We start from the raw sequence: 18,999 nt of genomic DNA on the forward strand, positions 1-18,999 counted from the left end.
CCAAAACAATTAGGCTCCATTCACGCCTGAGTGATAGGAATCGCTGCGATTCTGCCCGGGATTCGAATTTGTGGCAAATCGCGGGACGCATGTGCGGTTCCATTAAGAAGTAATGGCACCGCACAAGCGTCAAACTATTTGCCACAAATTCGAATACCGGGCAGAATCGCAGCGATTCCTATCACTCAGGCGTGAATGGAGCCTAATTGTTTTGGCTGTAGCTCAGCTTTAAAATGAAAGACATAACTGTTTTCCTCAGGGTGACCGAAAGGCAGTTAAGACGAGAGAAGCAGCAGACTTATTATTTTGGGAAAAATGGAAAAGTCATAGACCAGCATTCATGATGTATTGTGGAGGCAAAATTCATAGTTAAGACAAGGAATAACAAGGTTAAGGCTTTGGAAGTCTCCAGAATTGGGAAGGGGCATATTTTAGAGATTTTATGTCGTTGAATGCAGAAGGATTAAAAGTTGGGTAGAATGCCATTTACTGTTTGTGACATCGTGTACTGAAATGTAAGAGGAAACTAGCTCAGTTTGTCTCCCTTTTCACTATTCCTACTTTAATAGCAAAAATGAATGCTTTTGAAATAGTATGCAAAGTAAGGTAGCCCAACCAATCAGAATGCATGCAACAACTCGTAACTGATGATAAATCAATTTTGCTTGTAATAGGTAAATTTATCATTCTTTTTGTACTGTATCGTAGATTCAAACATATTTTTTTTTTTTTATTTCTTTTGCATGTAGCGCTAACCCCTGGAGGGACTGCTGTAAATAACTTGGGTTCCCCTTACTTGTTCAGAGGCAGAAGCACAGCGACCAATTCAGGCTCAGTCTAGGCGTGTCTTTTGAAGAATTCTTTTATATTTTGAACAAAATGCAGAGAGGCGGGTTGATGGTTGGAGGACACTTGAGGCACAAAATCTTGGAGGACAGACTCCCTGAAAAATCCTTGCTCCAGCACTATAAGGCCCTATAGTAGCAGCCTCAAAAATAATGCAGAATAATAGGGCGTACACACGGTCGGACTTTGTTTGGACATTCCGACAACAAAATCCTAGGATTTTTTCCAACGGATGTTGGCTCAAACTTGTCTTGCATACACACGGTCACACAAAGTTGTCGGAAAATCTGATCGTTCTAAACCTGGTGACGTAAAACACGTACGTCGGGACTATAAATGGGGCAGTGGCCAATAGCTTTCATCTCTTTATTTATTCTGAGCATGCGTGGCACTTTGTCCGTCGGATTTGTGTACACACGATCGGAATTTCCGACAACGGATTTTGTTGTCGGTAAATTTTATCTCCTGCTCTCCAACTTTGTGTGTCGGAAAATCCGATGGAAAATGTCCGATGGAGCCACACACGGTCAGAATTTCCGACAACAAGGTCCTATCACACATTTTCCGTCGGAAAATCCGACCGTGTGTACGGGGCATAAGAGGGGGCAACCAGTACATTTGAGACCCTATGAGAGCAGTCACAGTTCTTGCAGCAAGTTTTGGAGTCTAACCCTCAAGAAGTACTTCCATACCTGAAGCTATAGGTGAAAGGTCCTACTCACAATGTCCAGGGGCAGCTTTTGTCCATTTCCCTTGAAACACACTTCAGTGAAAGGGTTCCCTCTCCAGCCCAGCTTCCACAGGTAAATTTCTTTCAAGCAGGTTTTTTTTCAGGCCCTCAGCCCATAGCACATGTTGAGGCCTAGTAGCAGTAGTTCTGCGAAAAGCACACAGGAGGCCTCCCAGGGAGAAGCCCAAGGGAAAGGGAGAGACTGAGCATATCCTCCTAAATATCTTATCCCCAACCACTCCTGAGTCAGCCTCCCAGGGATTGGCTGGGGTGCCTTTTCATATCACAGATATTTAGCCTTCCACGAGCCTTCTTGAATATTTTTCCAGAGGTAGGCAGAAGCAATCATCCACCAGATTTAGGGATAAACCTGATCAGAGGTTTGCAGCTCAATTGGCTACAGAAGAGCTATACATTTAGCCAGCCCAGGGCAGGGGTGCTACTTACAATACTTTTTAGTTTCAATCTATGGTCTGTTTTAAATGTTACTTTTTAGTACAGTAGGAGATCCTATAGTTAATTTATAATGTATTTATAAAATATAATTACATATTCCCAGTTAAATTGCCATGTAATTGTAATGCCCTGCATTTGTTTATTTTTAATTTCCTAGGGAGGCTATACCGACCCCCCTGCGATCTCCAGTGACATTCCGTCTATGTCATCGACTGTCAGAAGATGGCATGGACTCCTTCAGCAAGCATTTTGAGAGCATCATGGAATCTCACAGAGCTAAGGGTACATCATATTCAAGCTTAGATTCCATTGACATCCTTTCTTCCTCTGTACAAAACCAGAATAGCTTTTTCACATTTGACCTTCCCACAATAACCTCTGAAACACAGAAGCAGATTTGTAAGAATGCTCAGCTTATTGAAGACAACTTTGCACCCTTGGCTCACCTAGAGCTGGACTCTGGGACGAGTTCCGCCACTGACTCAGCCTGGAGTGAGAGAGAGGAAGAAACAGTACATGCTATCGGAGATGAGAAAGACAAGCTGCATAGCCCTTCTCCATCCGAGGACAGTTTAATCATTGCGGATGCCATTGTACACAGGTAGGTTTTTGTTACATGATGCACATATAATTTATTCTGTTCATAAACTATTAAATACTAAACTTAGGGCTCCAATTATTGTGGCCTTACCACAGGCATACTGTTGCTTTGAAACAAAGCATAATGCCAAGTCAAGTTATTCATAAATGTGCTTAGCAGAGACACAAAGCAGGCAGAACACTGTACAAATAAATGGAGTTTAAAAAAAAGCAGGGAGGATAGCTCACTCAGACAACCATCAACGTTATGTAACTGAGCTCACCTCCAATCATGAGTTAATTGGAGAGAGCTCAGTGGGATATTACTTCACACCTGCTTTTTTGTATGAATGAAAGCTGATATGCAGGCTGCGGTGTGGTATTCATAGTGTTGTGAAGTTAATAAGTAAATATAAAAATGAATAGCAAAGTTCATGTAGTTCATAAAATTGGATGATCATGATAGCAATCCTCCTATGTCCTAGTCAGATAATTTGCCAACTCACCAGAGATCCAGGCTGCCCTATCAGGTGCAGCATAAAAACATGTACAAGATCACAATCGCTGGGGAAAAACTTCCATCTCCTTCAGCCAGTCACATAATCCAAACATCCTTTCTATAACTGGAACTCCAGAAACATCCAAAAATACACTGGGCTTAAAAAACAGCAGTTCTACTGACAGAAAAAATGCTCATATAGAGCGTTTTTGTACAGGTGTTTAGAAGTGTTTTGGAGCATTGAGCGTTTTTTTTTTCTGCCAGAAAACGCCACTCAAAAACGCAAACCAGAGGCATTCTTTTTTTCTGCCTCTGAGCCTAAATTATGCCTCTAAAAGTCCTAATGTGCATGGACACATAGGATAACACTCAGCTGCTTCTACGGGCAAAATGCAAAACTCTTGTAGAAGGAATTTTTTTTTTGAGCCCAGTGTGCATGGACCCTAAATAATACACTTTTTACCAAATATTATAACATTTTTTACAGTTTTATTTAAAGTACTTCTTTTCGCCTTTATTTTCACACGTTTAGTCATATCACACCATTATCTCAGCGTAGCATCGCAAAGTTGGTCAAGAGTCTTCATCAACTACAGAGTGTTCAAATCATCCTGTTCTGTGGATCTCAAGAGTTCTGGTCTACACCATTGAATCAGAGCAAACTAAGTTGTCCTGCTCAAGGACCCACAGCACCAGAGATGTAAAACCTACAGGGTCCTGGTAGAATTCTAATAAACAAACCCCTCAAATAGTGTACCAAAATGTTGAAAGATTCTTTGAAATCTTTTATTGCTTCTGTTAGCTAAAAAATGTGCTAAAGGTTTTAAAGATGAATTCCAGATATAGATAATTTATACATAGTTACATTGGTTCAACTTGGACCAATATAACTATGTGTAGACCATACTTGGCCAATGCCCCTGGATGCCGGAAATCATTGAAGTAGACATTGCTACTTTAGTGATCTAAACTTGCTTCCAGGTCCTACGCTGAGCAACTGGCTTGTTGCATTTTGAGCACAAGAGGTTGGCTATTCAGCACAAGTCCCATTCGGAGAATGCTTTGCGTTTTCTCAATGAATGCAAAGCGTTCTCTGATTGCATGAGGTGGAGAGGTGGGGCAGTGACATTTGAGGCAATTCTGTATCAGATTTATATGCATCTATACAGACCGATACATGTTACGCAAGTTGCACAATTTGTTGCAGAGGCTGATTTTTAAATTGTCTATGGTAATTTAATGAATTCCAGGGACTTTCTCTCAGTGAAGTTGAGTAGAAATGAACATTGATTTTACAAGGGTGCTTTAATGAACATCTTCTAGTAGCATGTGTACGTAGAGCAAAGACAACTTTAGGTACCTCCATGTAAGACATCCACTTCTAGAGTGCCACATGTAAAAGCTGAAAAAAAACTGCATAAGTATCTAAAGGAAAAACACCAATAATGGCTGTGAAAATTAAGTAGACCTGTACATTTAAAGTGGATGTAAAGTCTGAAGGTTTTTTACGCATGAAGGTAAAATACCTGCTTTATACTCACCCGAGCTCCCTCCTGATCCAGTGATGTGCACGAGAGCCTTTGCTGTCCCAGGACTCCCTCTCCTCATTGGCTGTGACAGCAGCGGGAGCCATTGGCTGTCAATCACAGCCAGTAAGCCAATGAGGAGAGAGTGGGGTGGAGCCAAGCTGCAGCTCTGTGTGTCCTTCGGACACACAGAGCATTGCTTGGGAGCGAGCACGCACCAGTTCCCCATAGCAAGTGTCTATGTCAGAGCGCTGGTGGGGGACCCGAGAAAAGAAGAAACGGGGCTTTTCTCTGCAAAACCACTGCAAAGAGCAGGTAAGTATAACTTCATAGTGTTCTTATTTTTGTTTTGTTTTTAAAGCTGAACCTTTAATACCACTTTAAAAAGTTTATGTAAAGCCAAATACAATTTCAATTTTTCTCTTTTTGATAAAGTGGTGTCTGATGTTTACTGCTAACTGGGACCCTATTGAAGAAATGTACTACTTTCTGTTCCTCTGACAACAGTTTACCAAACAGGAAGTGAGGGAAAATCCACTACAGGAAAACAGACAGCAATAACAATCTGACCGGGATTCTATCCCTCCCCTAATCAACTATAAAAAAAAATAGTCAGCAGGACAGAAAGCAAGTGGGAAATCTAGAGCCTTGAATAGCAGTAAAAAAAAAAAAAAAAAAACAGGGGTGCTAACCTTTCTCTACTCTTTCCAAAACTAAGGAAAAAGAATTGGCTGGCAATACACACACATATTGTTATTTGTATCCCTGTTGGTTAGATTTTCTCCCAGCTTCTCGTCTCTGTGAAAGTGGTCACACAGATTTGAAGTTGGCAAAAAGTCCATCAATGGTCACAGGTACCCCTTTCTTAGTATTGTATAGATGCCCAAATGTCAAAAATATATGCAATATGTTATAAATAACCCAAAAGTCTTAGATTTCTAGTAACCGCCTTCATAAATTAGCTATGAAAATAACATACTGTATATATGTTTAAAAATGGGAACGTTATCACTTCTAAGATTTGCAGCAGTTCTGAGGTTCAATGTCATTGGTAAATAAGTGCTGACGGTTGTAGCACAACAGTTTGGAGCAAAACAGTTTAAAGATTAATAAAATGTTCACATAAAATGTACATTATTCAATATGCAATAGTGTTAATCATGTTGTAAGGCGCTGCGCAAACTGTTGGCACTATAAAAAACCTGTATAATACTTAAATGTCCCACACTGTATTTAACGTATTTAAAAGTGATACAGCCATTCAAACTACGAAGAAGACACAATATTACACTTTTACATTTTACACTAGTTCCAGTATAATAATACACAATATTTTTAGATAGCAATCTTTTATAAGTCTTCGTATTGTGAACTGCAGTCCTAACCCGTGATTTATTTGTGCCTAAAAACAGTACAAATCCATATATTTCCACTAGAGGGAGCTGTGAATATGAGGAAGCATTTTCCTGCATTAGATGTTGGCATCTTATATAGAGATGCTGTATACTTTAACATTGACCATTACCTGTTTTTTTTTCCCCCTGCTAAAGTCAACAGAGGATGTGGTACTTAAACAGGAATTGTGCTCTATCACTCCAGTGCATGACTGTAGATGTGTGTTTTGTTATCTTGTTTGCTAGCATTGAATTGAGCTTTTAGATAAACTACATGGGTGGTCTATTATAATACTAATGCGCTATTTATCCATGTTTTTGCCATTCCCCTCATTCGTTGCACGTTGATTTCTATGATCTGCTAAAAGGTGATTGCCAATATAAGGTTAAATTGCTCAGAGGCAGGAAATTAAACATGATCAAAAATGTACCCTTATTTATAATTATTGATTCGATCTAGTGGGGTTCATGGATGACCCTTGATTTTATTGTAGTGTTTCCAAAACCAGTCTTTAATTTGTATAGCTGTATCTTATTGGGGATATTATCAGGCCTTTTGTTATTAAGTTTGTAAATTGGTCTCAAATTTCCATTATGCAACCACAAAAAGCAATTGTCAGACCTAATGATTCTCTTGTCTGCCAATCCCATTACAGATCTCAGACATCTAGGGGTGTGTAGGTTGAAAGCATGCCATGGCTTTCTTTAAACATAAATCCATCAATATTCATGAAATTCAATGAAAGATTACTCAGGAACATTATTTCTTGATAACATTTCCCTAGGGTACAGTTTATGTGCTTCTTAAAGGTATGTTCCACCTTTTGTAAAAAGGTTGCAGGATATGACTGTGTTTCATGTCACATCCTACATATGGGTGTAACATGAAACATGGTCAAAAAGGTGGAGTTGGCCTTTAATCTTTTCTCTGGAGCTTTTTAAGCCTGCCAGTGTCCCCGAATGCAGCTTCCTGTGATATTGTGACAACGATGCTACACTGCTCCTGATTTCTGAGAAGAGTTGCCACTCCCATGTAGTCTATGCCTGCTTGCACTACAATGGGGTAAAAATTGTTACAGGGAGCATGGCTTTTAGCATTGTCAATGCTGATGTACAAGCCTATAGCTGATCAAATCAGCACATGGTCACATGTAGGCCTACCCACTACTTTCTAGATTGACAGCACTGCATCTGTTGCTGAAACTCTGCCCCTGCGTGCTGCAGTGTCTCGGAGGGGGAGCATGTAAGACACAAGCAGAAGATTTGGCTTAGACAGGGAAAATTAAAATTTTTTTTGGAAGCTTGTGTATCACATAGTAACTAGATTTGGGACTTTTTTGGACTGTAATGCCGGAGCCTTTAGATGTATTTTAAGTGGCTTCAAATATAATGTATATACAACCCCAGTTCCAAAAAAGTCGGGACGCTGTGTAAAATCTACATAAAAAAGCCCATATTTTATTCATAATAGAAAACATTGAGTGTTTGAACTGAGAAAATCTACCAGTTTAAGAAAATATTATGGTAATTTTGAAATTGATGGCAGTAACATGTCTCAAAAAGGTTGGGACAGGGATATGTTATGCCATGGTGTAGCATCCCCTCTTCATTTAACAAAGTTCTGTAAACATTTGGGAACTGAGGCGACCAATTGCTGGAGTTTTGGGAGAGGAATGTTGTCCCATTCTTGCCTCATAAAGGATTCTAAGGGCTCAACAGTCCTGGGCCATCTTTGTCATATTTTTCATTCTAAGATACACCAACTATTTTCAGTTGGTGAAAGGTCTGGACTGCAGATAGGCCAGTTAAGCATCTGGACTATTCTACTACAAAGCCATGTTGTATAAGACACGGTATGCGGTTTAACATTGTCCTGCTGAAATATGCAAAGCCTTCCCTGAAAAAGTCGTTTTCTAGATGGAAACATTTGCAGCCTTTCTAAATGTGCAAGCTGTCAATTCCATATGCACGCCCATACCATCAGAGATGCAGGTTTTTGAACCGAGGGCTGATAACAAGCCATAAGATCCCTTTCCTCTTTAGTCCAGAGTAAGGATGAGCTCCGGCGTGTTCGCACACCCGACGTGCAGAGCCTGCCAGGAAGTCGGCGCTACGCTAATCACAGGCAGTGAGACATTGTCCCGATGCGCGACTGCAGAGATCGGGAAATGTCTCACTGCCTGTGATTAGCGCAGTGCCGACTTCCTGGCGGGCTCTGCACGTGGGGTGTGCGAACACGCCGGAGCTCATCCTTAGTCCAGAGCATGCAACGCCCACGATTGCCAAAAACAAAGTTAAATTTCAATTCATCTGACCACAGAACTGTTTTCCACTTTGCCATTTTAAATAGAGTATGGGACTTTGAATGAGGCAGGCTCAAGCACAACCTGAGAGTAAGAATTTATTATACATGAAAGTCAAATTGTGTAATGTTGTATATGACAAATAATTGCTCAATGCATATGCAGACATCTTGGAAAATACATAGCATACATATAAACAGAATGTAAAACATGATTACCGTAACAGGGGAACAATTGTACATATTTCATAGGTATGATGAAATAGAACTAGTAATGTACAGTAAATTCATAAAAATATTGTAAAAATATTGATGGAAGTGTGAGGGGTTACATCCTCAAAATCTCTACGCGTTTTGTCGGTAAACTGACTCATCAGGAGCAGATGCTGAATGTCTGTAAGTAATAAAAGGTGTTCTAAATCAAAGGCCCATGATATGGAAAATATTATATGTAAAGAGGTTTATATAGAAAAAAGAGACGGTTAAGTCCACAAACTTACATCCCATTGGAATGGTGAACTCGAATAATCCTGGTATGCAGGAGTCACCACATCAAGCCTCCCCAAAAGCTGAGGTGCAAAGGTCCGCCCGAAACAACAGGCCCACACTGAAAGGTCCCCAGCCAGTGAACAAATATAGTATATTGAGTATTGTGCCAATAATGGCAAGTAAAATCTGTAAGATAAATGAAAAATATTGTATACGATAAACACGGCAGCACTGTCAGGCGCAGAGGAGATTAGAATACATAGAGGAAAGAAAGTGAAAAAGAGTGACGTTGAAGTGCAAAATATAGTGTAGGTAAAAATACACCTACTAGATAATGTGCAAAAAAGATTACATGTAGAGTGAAAATGTGAAAAAATACATAAATAAAAAAAAAATAAAAAAATACATAAACCAGGAAAAGAGTGAAAAAGTAGCATTAAGAGAATTGTGAAAAGAGATACACCTGTTAGATGATGATCATCATTGGTCGGTTCCAGTGTGCGGTACCCACCCACCCATTCCCCTTCTCAAGGTATGTGTCAGCTCAACCACATCTTCCTCCACCTTTAATTGAAACTGGGATCTGCTTGCTAAATTCTGTGTATGTGCTTTTGGTGATCTATGCTGCCTTCAAATTCTTTACCTTTGTCCATATTACAGTGTTGTTTATTTTACTTTCTTATTGTCTATACCTAAAATAGGAGTAGTTCCTATCTTTACGGCTCTGACCTCTCTGCTCTCTTGCTGTCTTGTAGTGAGCCTTGGTGTGAGAAGTTCATTCTGTTAGCCATGTGTCCCTCCTATGCAATCCTGACTAATTAATTTGCAATACCCCCACCCAAACTCAGTATAAATTTAGACCTTACCTAGCGGATGCACAGGCAGGGGTTTGCACAGGCTAGGATTGCATTGGCAACTATCATCTTGGATAAATTATTCATATTGGATTAAGTATTACACTTCTGCTCAGCATTTCAGCGAATGCACAAAGCGAAAATATACAACAGACTTCTGCAGAACACTAAACAGACTACAGGTGACCTGATTCTCCATCAAACTTTTTCATCTCTCATTCAGGCTTCCTCTCAATTTCACCACTCTGTACCATGCACTCCCTACTTTTCCTTCTCACAGTTGCATCCTTTCTCCTTAAATTCTCACTCCTTCACCCATCTTCTCCACCCCACAGCTTATATATATCACCCTCACTCCTGTCTTCACCTTATTACTGCACTTATCAGCTCCTGCTAATTCTGAGCCCATATACTTATAAAACCTGCAGGCCACTGGGACGTGTCACCCCACATAAGTCACACTCCCATATCACCTCTCTCACCCTTCTGCTTCTCCTAACTTCTGGAGATATTTCCCAAAATCCTGGACCACCATCATTTACCTTCGGCCAACATACCCAGCACCCCCCATCCTCTGATAGCAGCCGCAATCCACACAATCTCATTTCTATTCCTCTTCAGCCTAGAACCAGCCTCCCCTTCTCCTGTGCCCTTTGGAATGCCCGCTTTGTTTGTAACAAACTCACCACCGTCCATGACCTATTTATCACAAACTCCCTGAACCTCCTTGCAATTACTGAGACCTGGATTCAAGAATCTGACCTTCCTTCTCCTGTTTCTCTCTCCTATGGTGGCCTCCTGTGGACTCACTCTCCCAGGCCTAGTGGACGGAAAGGAGGTGGTGTTAGAATCCTCCTATCCCCTCAAAGCACTTTTCTGGTTCTTCATCCACCCTCTCTCTGTCCCTCTCTTCATTTGAAGCTCACTGTATTCATCTGTTTTCTCCAGTTTCATTGAGAATTGCTGTGATCTATCGGCCCCCTGGACCCGTATCAAACTTCCTTGATGAATTCTCTGCCTGGTTACCCTACTTTCTCTCTTCTGAAATTCCAACAATCATTCTTGGTGACTTCAACATCCCTGTTAATCTTAACACTCTACTTCTAAGCTGCTGAGCCTAACCCCCTCTTTTGACCTAAAACAATGGACAAGCGCTTCTACTCACTCTGTTGGCAACTGCCTTGACCTCTTATTCTCCTACTTATGCACTCCGCACAACCTCTCCAATATTCCTTTTCCTCTCTCTGATTACCACCTTATTAGTTTCACTCTCTCCTTGTCAGCCTTCTCCTTGCCTTCCAACTACCAAACTATTACCCGTAGAAACCTTCGCCATCTTAACCCTTCTCTTCTTTTTTTCTGCTACAGATTGTCTCTAAGTCACAGGAAGATTTCAGCCAATATAAATCTGCCCTCCACACTGCCAAACAGACCTACTTTATCACTCTCATTAACACCCTCTCACGCAGTCCCCGTCAACTCTTTTCTGCCTTTACGACTCTACTGCGTCCTCCATTACCCCCACCCACTAACTTACTCACTGCCCAGGAGATTGCTAATCACTTCAAAAATAAAATTGAGACAATTTGTCTCTCGATCTCCACTCTACAGATATCTCACTCACTTTACAGTCTTAGTCCTCCTGCACAATCAATACTTCCCTCTTTTAACCCAGCTACTATAGAGGAAGTCACTAAACTTTTTTCTAATGCCCACCTAACCTCCTGCCCCTGGACCCTGTTCCTTCTCAAATACTACGGTCACCATCTGACTCAATCCTACACTCCTTAACTCATATCTTCAACCTCTCTACTGGCATCTTCCCCAACCCTCTAAAACACGCGCTAGTCACTCCCATGCCAAAAAAGGCCTCACTAGACCCCACCAATCTTAACAACCTAAGATCCATCTCTTTACTCCCTTTTGCCTCCAAACTCCTTGAATGTTTAGTCTACAATCGACTTAGCAACCACCTCATTGAGAATAACCTTCTTGACCCCCTTCAGTCTGGATTTCGCCCACAGCACTCCACAGAAACTGCCCTCCTAAAACTCACAAACGACTAACAGCCAAAACCAACGGTCATTATATCATACTCTTACTCTTGGACCTTTCTGCTGCCTTTGATACAGTTGACCACCCCCTCCTCCTCAAAAAACTCAATTTGCTTGGTCTTCATGGCTGCACTCTCCATTGGTTCGAATCTTACCTATCTCATCGCACCTTCAGTGTCACTTACAACTCTTACCATTTCCTCTTCCCAAACTCCTCTTACCGTTGGGTTTCCCCCAAGGTTCTGTCGTTGGACCTCTACTATTCTCGATCTACACGTCCTCCCTGGGTCGGCTGATAGCCTCTCATGGCTTTCACTACCATTTAGCTACCATTTATATGCTGATGACACCCAAATCTATCTCTCTGCCCCTCAGCTCACTCCATCAATCTCCTCACGCATCACTGGTCTACTAACAGACATATCAGCCTGGATGTCAAACCACTTCCTCAAACTGAATCTAAAACTGTATACTTGCGATGCGTGTTTTTTATACAGTATGTGACCCCTTTTTACATATCATCATTGTTCCACAGTTCTTTCATCCCCAGTGGATGTTGTTCATCGTGCCTGCTCTGCACTGGTTGCCTTCTATCTTTCCTTCCCGGGGAGCTGCGATTCGCATCAGACGCCGCCCCCTGCCACCCTTCGGTTTTGACGGGTGTCATGGGGGTGGATGGCCTCGTGCGTGACGTCCTCATTGGGCGCCGCTTGGTTATCTTAGCTTTTTTCCATCTTACTGATGTGCTGGCGGGAATAAGTTTGGCGCCATTGGCGGGCAGACGCTTCCCACCCGTCATCACGCTTGCGTTACATTGGTGCGTGTCCGCCCTATTTGACCGACCCACATGGGTGTCCCCACTCACAGTTGACCGGTTTGCACTGCCTACTTCACATCACACCAATACTCGTATCCGTTACTTAGGGGTAATTCCATATGTCACGGACTCTCTATACTGTTCTACTTCACTCTCTTCACCGTATACTTATATTGATTTTCTATGATCATCACCTAACAGGTGTATCTCTTTTCACGATTCTCTTAATGCTACTTACTCTCTTTTCCTGGTTTATGTATTTTTTTTCACGTTTTCACTGTACATGTAATCTTTTTTGCACATTATCTAGTAGGTGTATTTTTACCTACGCTATATTTTGCACTTCAACGTCACTCTTTTTCACTTTCTTTCCTCTATGTATTCTAATCTCCTCTGCGCCTGACAGTGCTGCCGGGTTTATCGTATACAATACTTTTCATTTATCTTACCGATTATACTTGCCATTATTGGCACGATACTCAATATACTATATTTGTTCACTGGCTGGGGACTTTTCAGTGTGGGCCTGTTGTTCCGGGCGGACCTTTGCACCTCAGCTCCCGGGGAGGCTTGATATGGTGACTCCTGCATACCAAGATTATTCGAGTTCAGCATTCCAATGGGATGTAAGTTTGTGGACTTGACCATCTCTTTTTTCTATATAAACTTCTTTACATATAATATTTTCCATATCATGGGCCTTTGATTTAGAACACCTTTTATTACTTACAGACATTCAGCATCTGCTCCTGATGAGTCGGTTTACCGACGAAACGCGCTGAGCTTTTGAGGATGTAACCCCTCACACTTCCATCAATATTTTTACAATATTTTTATGAATTTACTGTATATTACAAGTTCTATTTCATCATACCTATGAAATATGTACAATTGTTCCCCTGTTGTGGCAATCATGTTTTACATTCTGTTTATATGTATGCTATGTATTTTCCAAGATGTCTGCATATGCATTGAGCAAATATTTGTCATATACAATGTTACGCAATTTGACATTCATGTATAATAAATTCTTTCTCTCATGTTGTGCTTAAACCTGCCTCATTCAAAGTCCCATACTCTTTTATTATTTTTTGAATTTAGATTAGGGATGGAGGTGCACTACCCCTTTTCCTTGTGCGCTTCATTTAAAGTCCCAGTATATGGAGATATACATCCCCCCCCCCTTTTTTTTGCCATTTTAAATGAGCTTTGGCCCAGAGAAGACAATGGGGTTTCTGGATCATGATTTGACATGGCTTCTTTTTTGCAAGATGGAGATTTACCTTGCATTTTTGCATGGCAAACTGTGTTCAGTGACAGTGTTTTTTGGAAGTATTCCTGAGCCCATGCAGTGTTGTCCATCCCAGAATCATGCCTGTTTTTAATGCAGTGCCATCTTAGGGCCCAAATATCTTGGGCATCCAATATTGCGTTTCGGCCTTGTCCCTTGCTCACAGAGATTTCTCCAGATTCTCTGAAAATTTTGATATTGTGTAATGTAGATGATGATATATTTAAAGTCTTTGCAATTTTACATAGAGGAACATTAGTCTAAAATTGTTTGACAATTTTAGACACAACTTTCCAGAGATTAGTGAACATCTGCCCATCTTTACTTCTGAAACACTCTGACTAATATGCACTTTTTATACCCAGTTATGTTACTAACCTGTTGCCAATCAACTTTATTAGTTGAAAAATGTTCTTCCAGCTCTTCCTTATTAGTACTACTTAGTTTGCCAGCTTTTTGTTGCCCTGTCCCAACTTTTTTCTTAAAATGGTACATTTTCTCAGTTTCAAACATTTGATATGTTTTCTCTTTTCTACTGTGAATAAAATCTCGTTAAAATATCTGACTTTACACAGCATCCAAACTTTTTTGGAATTGTAGTTGTAAATGTGTTGGAGGTTCCAAAAATTGAACCTTTAGGTTTGAATCTTACCTAATCTGCTTTAATGCACATGCATTTCTAACCGCAATGCACATAGGAGACGGGGCATTTTGCCTTGTCCATGCGATAGGACTGTGCTAAAATAGTTGGCCAATGCAGTCCTACCACATGTTTTGTGTCCCTAAATACAAAAGCATAAGAGTACCCTCAAAATCTGCAATCAGATATTTGAAATGCACTCCTCTTTCCCTCACAATGTGCATCATAAACGGTACTGTTAATGTTATGCAGATTTTGAGTTTTTGACAAAAATAATTAGCTGAAGCCTTATCTCTTTTCTAAACCACTTTTTGGTTGCTGATGTATGCAGAAAGCAGTGACGCATGACTGTAAAAGGTTGGCCAAGGTGTCTTTGATGTTGAACTGAGATTGACAGCCTGATCTCACATTCTTTATGCTGTTGAAAGACAAGATGACAGCCCAACAGAGAATAACTGGGTCCCTTGAGACAGACTGGAGTGGAGTTTTTGTTCACTGAAATTGCATCACTGAATTGTTTATATACTAAATAATTTGTATCTAGCAGCAGGTTCTGTAAATATTGGAAAAATGAAGTGTTGTGCTAAAACATGAACAACTTCACCATTAATTGTTCATCCTAATCCCCAGAACTTTGCGGTGGATAATTCATACACTGCAAGGCTTGGTTCTCACGTATGTGTTCACTGCGTCCCCCGTTTGCGTGGGCACAGCAGTCTGTTCACTTGAATACCTGCGGGAAATGCAGGAAAAAGGTCCTGCACCTTTTTAAAACCACAGCTGAGGAGAAATCACACGGTATTTGTGCACCATGCGATTTCCCGCACCTGTAAGTGCACTGCGTGTTTTGATGGGGGTGCTGTTAAGAATGAATGGCAGCCCCACTGGTCTGTAAAAGAGCAGCACGTTTTGCCTGCATGTGCGGGACCATGCGCGATTCCCGCAATCACCCGCTCAAGTGTGAACCTAGCCTAACAAGGTATGGCTCACTGAAAAAGGGTAGGCACCTTTCTCCAGTCAGTACAGTATACACTAAAATTCTTTAGGTGCATTGTAAACTTTTCACCCGCAGTTGTCCATAAAAGAAAACATTTGGCAGCATTGCAGGCTTATAGTAAAGATATACGTGGAACTACACCGCATCTGAGTGCCACAAACCAAAAACACTATTTAATTCAAATTTAATATTCAAAGCAAACTCCCCCATCCATCCATGTCTCCATGCTTTATTCTGCTGAGAAATAACTTTAAAAAAAACACCCCTAGCATTTCTGGTTGTGGCGATTTAGAGCAGTGGTCTCCAAACTGTTGCCCTTTACTTATCTTTATCTGGCCCTTGGGGCACCATGCCAATTAATGACACCAATGATGGGTACTATTCCTCCCACAAACACCAATGATGAGGCACCATTCCTCCCACAGACACCAATGATGGGGCACCATTCCTACCTTGAATACCAACAATTGGGCACCATTCCTCCCACTGATACCAACAGTAGGGCACTATTTCTTCCACTAAAACCAATGATGGGCCACTCTTTACTCTCACTGACACCAGGGTATATTACTAAGCCAACTGGCCCTAGTCTGGCCCCCCTAAAGGCTCAAGGATTGTAAACTAGGCCTTTGCTCAGAAAGTTTGGAGACCCCTGATCTAGAGTAAGGGCAGATAATAATAAATTAAGCATTTACTGCCTGGGATCCATCTGCCCTTTGCTCAGGCATGCAGACTGGAGGGTGCACTTGGTTGAGAAAACCCCTCCTGAAGATTCCTGGGATGTATGACATAATTTGCACTGGTCTGGACACCAGGAAGTAACTGAAGAAATGTAAAAAAAATAGGAGGCGCATGCGCAATTTCTGAAGATGGCGAACATCTGCTAAACGAGCTCCGGTCCCAGCTTGCTCTCCACAGCCCCCCGCTCCCCTTTACACAGTTCTAATCGTACCGGGGTAAGCTCATTTACACCTCCGATGCACCTCATGGGCAAAATCCTCTCCCCTCACCTCCCAGAGCTATGGTCTTGGGCTTCTGAGATGTGTTTTTGTCTCAGGCCTTTCCTGAGACACTCCTTTCCTTTACTTCAGGCTTTTTGTGGACTCCTTCACTAATGCTACTGAATGTTACGCTTGCACCACCATTGTCTTTTATTTTTTATTTTATTTCATGTTATTTTGTTTTGTTCACCTGTCTTGAGACATGTTGGGACCTCTGTCTATCCACTTGGGGATATCCTTTTAATTTGTTCTGCTTCTGTATTCTATTTACCAATTTAAGGTTATGGCATATAATGTGAAAGGTCTAAATTCCATCAAGAAATGCTAGTTAGTCTTGAAGGGGGTTAAGAACTCTAGAGCTGATGTGGTCCTGTTCAGGAGATGCATTTTCGCTCTGGGGGGTCATTTAAATTTTCCTCAAGATACTTCCCTACCTCCTATGTAGCCTCTGACTCCACTGGAAGAATGTGGTAGACATCTTTATTTGGCGCTATACAGATAAAATCCTTATACCTAGACCCCCGCGGGCAATATGTGATCATATCCTGTGACTACATGGCCACCCCTTTTACCCTCATAAGTGTCTATGCTCCAAACTCTGGTCAGCTTTTTTCACTTTGGCTTTTGAGACACTACAGCGTTATGCTCGACCTTCTATGATTGTTGGCTCCCCTACGAGAGATAGACAGACCCTATTTCACTCCACTCCATCTGCTCAGGTGCAGGCTCTGTCTACCTCTTTTCATGAACTTCTCCGCACTCACCGCCTTCTTGATTCTTGGTGCGTTAAACACTCCACCAGCAAACAAGATACAGTACATTTGATTCTCCATCTCACAAAATGTTTTTCAGGTTGGACTATTTTCTCATTTCTGCCTCCCTTCTGACCAACGTTGTGTCCTCTGAAATTGGCCTGCTCACATAGTCTGACTATTCTTCTATTTTCTTGGAGGAGACCACATTTTGGGAGGCCCATAAGACTTTTTTCTAGGTGCCAATGTACTGTATATACTCGAGTATATAACTGACTTTTTCAGCACATTTTATATGCTGAAAAAGCCCCCCTCGGCTTATACTTGAGTGAGGGTCTCCCGCTGTGTCACGTCCCCCTGTATCGTCCGCAACCGCAGTTTGTTCAGAGACCGTCCACTGCAACAAAGCCCCGCCTCCTCGTCCGTGGTTGACGGAACACTGATACAATGCTGGGAAACTGAATCACTGTTCCGTCTATCACGGACGAGGAGGAGGCGGAGCTTTGTTACAGTGGATGGACTGTTTACCAGTAGCTACTGCATTTCCCACTCTAGGCTTATACTCCAAGTCAATAAGTTTTCCCAGTTTTTTGTGGTAAAATTAGGTGCCTCGGCTTATATTCGGTTTGGCTTATACTCGAGTATATACGGTATTTCCACGGGCTCTCGCTTAAAAAAGGATAACAACGCCTTGAGAACCACTTTATTGGGCAAATTACTCCTTTCAGAAAGGCAGCTCTTACAATCTGCCACGGTGGCTCACCTATTTCATTATTTCCCTGATTTTCTTACTCAGACTGTACACCCGCATATTGCCACCAGACTAAGGCAAAAGTTTTCGGAGCCTTCCACCAAAAGCTATAAAATTGCCTAACCCTAAAAATAATTTTACTTTTAATCAGGAAGCCTTTGACAATTTTTTTTAAGCTCCCAAAACTGACCTCTACTAGCTTACAACAAATGAATGCGGCTATTTACCCGGAAGAACTGACACAAGTCCTTAAGCATCTCCCGTCACATAAGTCTCCAGGCCCAGGTGGTCTTCCCTACTCCTTTTACAAATGCTTTTCCCATATCTTAGCCCCACATATGCTGGCTTTATATAATTCCATTCTTGAGGGTAAGGTCCCACATTCACAATTTTATGTTCTTCTTTATCACTGTCATACCTAAACCAGGTGAGTACCCATCCATCCTTGATAATTACAGACCTTTTGCACTTTTTTAAACTCCGACCACAAGATCTTCACGAAAATCCTAGCCAATCAACTGACCCAATTGCTCCCCAAATTGAGAAAGTCCAGGTTGGGTTTGTCCCTGCTAGACATGCAGGAGGACAATACCAGACGCACCATTGACCTTATTGGCCTACTGAATCAATTTCTCTGCCCGGTGGTCATATTAAGACCCCTTTCACACTGAGCCAGTTTTCAGGCATTTTAGCACTAAAAATAGCGCCTGTAAAGCATCTGAAAACTGCCTCTTATGCCTCCCCAGTGTGAAAGCCCAAGTGCTTTCACACTGGGGCAGTGCGCTTGCAGGACTGGAAAAAAAGTCCTGCAAGCAGCATCTTTGGGGCAGGTGCCCCTGCCAATTGCAATGAACGGGCAGCGCTTCTGAAAGTCACCTGAAAAGCTCTTCAGAAGCGCTGAAACGGAGGCGCTTTTAACCCCTTCTTGGGGCGCTGTTTAAGTGCCGAAAAGTGTTGCTTAAACTTGCAGCGCTTTACCGCTAATGGACCCGCCGCCTCAGTGTGAAAGTAGCCTAAGTCT

General features: G+C 41.7%; 1 protein-coding gene across 4 annotated transcripts in view; it reads left to right on the plus strand.

Annotated features, from left to right (window-relative positions):
* The window catches only part of PSD (pleckstrin and Sec7 domain containing), a 765,102-nt gene that overhangs the window by 320,987 nt on the left and 425,116 nt on the right, over positions 1–18,999 (plus strand). For all 4 annotated transcript variants that reach the window (XM_073596605.1, XM_073596606.1, XM_073596608.1 and 1 more), the window contains one exon: positions 2,190–2,633. In XM_073596605.1, coding sequence (XP_073452706.1) covers positions 2,190–2,633 — 444 coding nt within the window. The remainder of the gene's footprint in view (positions 1–2,189; positions 2,634–18,999) is intronic.

Source organism: Aquarana catesbeiana, linkage group LG08, assembly GCF_042186555.1.
Source record: "Aquarana catesbeiana isolate 2022-GZ linkage group LG08, ASM4218655v1, whole genome shotgun sequence".
In the NCBI taxonomy this organism is placed as follows: Eukaryota; Metazoa; Chordata; class Amphibia; order Anura; family Ranidae; genus Aquarana; species Aquarana catesbeiana.